We start from the raw sequence: 4,218 nt of genomic DNA, 5'->3' as shown, positions 1-4,218 counted from the left end.
ACAAGTGGCATTTTCACACACACACACACATACATACACACTCACACACACACAGAAACACACACATGCACACACACACACACACACACACACACACACACACACACACAGACACAGACACACAGCCTCGGACACACACACACACACAAACACACAGACACACACACACACACACGCACTCACACACACACACACACACACACACACACACACACACACACACACACACACGGCAAATCAGCAATGCAATCGGTGCAGTCAAACAAACTTTATTGAACGTTCAAGTGTGCAAAGCACGTAGATATTGAATAACTGGTTGACGGAATCAAAAGAACTTTGCAAAGGTTCGAAGTTATCGGAAGTAATCTGTTTTGGTCTTCCGTACAGAGAGGTCAACTCAGTTGTCTTTTGTCAAACAGTAGTTGAAGACATCTGAAACATTAATAGGTATGAAGATGAACGCCAGGCACAGTTCGTCCAACACACACACACACACACACACACACACACACACACACACACACACACACACACACACACACACACACACACACACACACACACACACACACAACCACACCGCTACGCACAAACAACAACAACTTACGCATGGATTCCAGGAACTTTTCGTACTCTTCCGCACTCAGAACACCATCTGCATCCTCTGCACAACAACACAGCAAACCGTTACACAGACATCAACACTCAGAACACCATCTGCATCCTCTGCACAACAACACAGCAAACCGTTACACAGACATCAACACTCAGAACACCATCTGCATCCTCTGCACAACAACACAGCAAACCATTACACAGACATTAACACTCAGAACACCATCTGCATTCTCTGCACAACAACACAGCAAACCGTTACACAGACATCAACACTGAGAACACCATCTGCATCCTCTGTACAACAACACAGCAAACCGTTACACAGCCATCAACACTGAGAACACCATCTGGATCCTCTGTACAACAACACAGCAAACCGTTACACTGACATCAACACTCAGAACACCATCTGGATCCTCTGTAGAACAATACAGCAAACCGTTACACTGACATCAACACTCAGAACACCATCTGAATCCTCTGTGGAACAACACAGCAAACCGTTACACAGACATCAACACTCAGAACACCATCTGAATCCTCTGCACAACAACACAGAAAACCGTTACACAGACATTTAACATTCAGAACACCATCTGCATCCTCTGCACAACAACACAGTAAACCGTTACACAAATATGAACACTAAGAACACCATCTGCATTCTCTGTACAACAACACAGCAAACCGGTACACAAATATGAACAAGCCGAATTTGGCGACGTGAGTCTCAAGACAAGTCGCGTGAAGCAAAAATACCACATTTAGTCAATCTGTCGAACTCTGAGACTGAAATTGAACTCACCGCTTTTTGGCTCACGTAAGTGTAGCCTATGCGATCGTAACTTTGTCTGTCTGTGCGTGCGTGCGTGCGTGCGTCTGTGCGTGTGTATGTCTGTGGTAGAAACTCTAACATTTGAAGACGTCACATTCCATTGACGTCACATTATGACGTAAGAGGGTTAGACGTCACGCGAAGGAAGTACTGAAAGTCTCGGTCATTATTATTTTGAGCGCGCCGAGACTAGTTGGCAGTCGTGTCCTTGTAAGTAGGCTACATGCAGACAGACAGATCTAGATCTAGTGTCTCGCTTTCTTGCACAGTTTCACCTATGCTCTTTCTGTGTGTGTGTGTGTGTGTGTGTATGTGTGTGTGTGTGTGTGTGTGTGTGTGTGTGTGTGACGGAGTGATTGAGTTTGTGTTACTGTTTGTCGATTTCTTACGTGAGCCTTGATGGCTTCGCCTCTTGTTTTTCAGTGAGACAAAGCTCAACAGCGGTGTGGATTACATACCCCGCGGTGTCGATATCACGTTCACGCTCAGAAAGCGACAACACGCTTGTTTTTAATACAAAAATTAAATATCTAATGTTTTTGAAATTAGGAAATGATAGCAAATAAATAAATCATTTTGAATCGATTATTGCCATTTTTATTTTTATCAGAATTGTGAGATTTTCAATCAGCACTCTCATTAATCAATTTTCAAGATTCCACGCTGAAATGCAATACCGTAGTCCGAGCTTTGTCAAAGATCGCTTGACCGACATTTCAATCAATTTGATCGAAAAATAAGGTTGTGACAGTGCCGCTTTATCTTTCACAAAAACGCCGGATATGACTTCACTAAAAACATATATTAAAACAAAAAGAAACAATAACTGGGGGTATCCTTTTCAGGAACACTCATGTGAAGTTTCATGAAGATCGTTTCATTAGTTTTCTCTGCGGCGTTCCTCAAATGACGTAATCTTACATCTCTAATTACCTGATATAATCTTACATCTCTAAATACCTGATATAATCGTAATTTAAAGCTCTGATTTCCTCATATAATCGTATAGCTCAAATTAAATGATCTTATCATGTAGTTCGAATTACCTTATCGTACCATTAAGCTTCAAGTACCTAATCTAATCATATAACTCTAATGACCTGATCTAATGATATAACTCTAATTACCTGATCTAATCATATGACTCTTACTACCTGATCTAATGATATAACTCTAATTACCTGATCTAATCGTATGACTCTTACTACCGGATCTAATCATATAACTCTAATGACCTGATCTAATCATGTAACTCTAATTACCTGATCTAATCATATGACTCTTACTACCTGATCTAATCATATAACTCTCATGACCTGATCTAATCATATAACTCTAATTATCTGATCTAATCATATAACTCTTACTACTTAATCTAATCATATAACTCTAATGACCTGATCTAATGATATAATTCTAATTACCTGATCTAATCATATAACTCTAATTACCTGATCTAATCATATAACTCTAATTACCTGATCTAACCATGTATATGTAACTCTAATTACCTGATCTAATGATATAACTCTAATTACCTGATCTAACCATGTATATGTAACTCTAATTACCGTCAGCGTCTTCAAAGATGGACCCGATGAGCGTGTAGGAGAATCCCTCGTCTGTGGCCACCGGGTTCTCCCCCACCTGCACAGGGATGAAGAGAACAGAAAACACAGTGTCGGGTCAATAGGATCAGGAACTGAACTGTAACAAGGATAACGATTGGATGCTCGGCCTTTTCTTACAATCTTTCTTTGAACACACACAAATACACCCCACACACACTCACACACACACACACACACACACACACACTCACACACACACGCACACACACACACCCACACCAACACACACACACGCACACACCAACACACACACACACACACACACGCACACACACCAACACACACACGCACACACCAACACACCCACACACACACCCACACGCACGCACACACACACACACACACACACGCATACACACACGCATACACACACACACCCACACACACACACGTACGCACACGTACGCACACACACACGTACGCACACACACGTACGCACACACACACTCCCACACACGCACACACAATCAAATCATACTACAAAATTAAAAATATGATTCTAGCTACTCATCTATCGTCGGCAATTCACTGTGAATCAAGTGTTCTCGGTCAGGGCAAGAGTTGTCTGTCTTGTGTAGCTCACGTCAAGGCACTGTACAGTCTTCTGCTTCGACAACTCTTTTACGGTGAACGTGACGGTGAGTGAACGTTAACAGGACCGGCTTTAAGAATGTTTGCGTAAAAAAAATAAAAATTAAAAAAAAAAGACGAAAGAGCCAAAAAAGATGGGTTGAAGCAACCTTGCATGCAACTGAGGTCAAAAAAAAAGAAAAAAAAGAAAAAAAAAAAGAATGTTTGCGTAAAGTAATACGAGATATACGAATATTTCATCAGTAGGAAGCTAGCACCCACCGCGGCACACGTGTCGTCCAACGAGGTCTGCGCCGCGTTGTCAAGGGCTCGCTTCCCGTTGAGCTTGCAGGAGACACCGATAGGGATACCCACGCTGCAGTTCTCCTTCACCCAGGTTCCAACCTTCTTCGCTTTCTGTGAGAAGAGAGACAGTTGTATTGTATGGCCAGAGATCTTCGCTTTCTTAGTGTCTAGAGACAATTGTATTGTATGGTTTAAACAAAACTTTATTCAATTTTAATCATGACAAGAACAATGCATGGATGATTACATACTCAAGCA

The 4,218-nt window shown here is 41.7% G+C and overlaps 1 protein-coding gene across 3 annotated transcripts in view; it reads right to left on the bottom strand.

Annotated features, from left to right (window-relative positions):
- Window positions 1-253: 253 nt before the first annotated feature.
- LOC138978041 (uncharacterized) overlaps window positions 254-4,218 on the bottom strand; it is a 6,124-nt gene continuing 2,159 nt past the window's right edge. Inside the window, exons 3-6 of one of the 3 annotated variants that reach the window (XM_070350667.1) lie at window positions 3,937-4,071; window positions 3,025-3,100; window positions 608-664; window positions 254-432 (exon numbers count right to left, since the gene is read on the bottom strand). In XM_070350667.1, the coding sequence (XP_070206768.1) occupies window positions 398-432; window positions 608-664; window positions 3,025-3,100; window positions 3,937-4,071 (303 nt within the window). In that variant the 3' untranslated portion in view covers window positions 254-397. The other 2 variants (XM_070350668.1, XM_070350666.1) reach the window with 2 other exon arrangements.

Source organism: Littorina saxatilis, linkage group LG10 (assembly GCF_037325665.1).
Source record: "Littorina saxatilis isolate snail1 linkage group LG10, US_GU_Lsax_2.0, whole genome shotgun sequence".
Lineage (NCBI taxonomy): Eukaryota > Metazoa > Mollusca > Gastropoda > Littorinimorpha > Littorinidae > Littorina > Littorina saxatilis.
The sequence above is the reverse complement of the archived record's forward strand: the minus strand, read 5'-3'. Positions and strand labels throughout refer to the sequence as shown.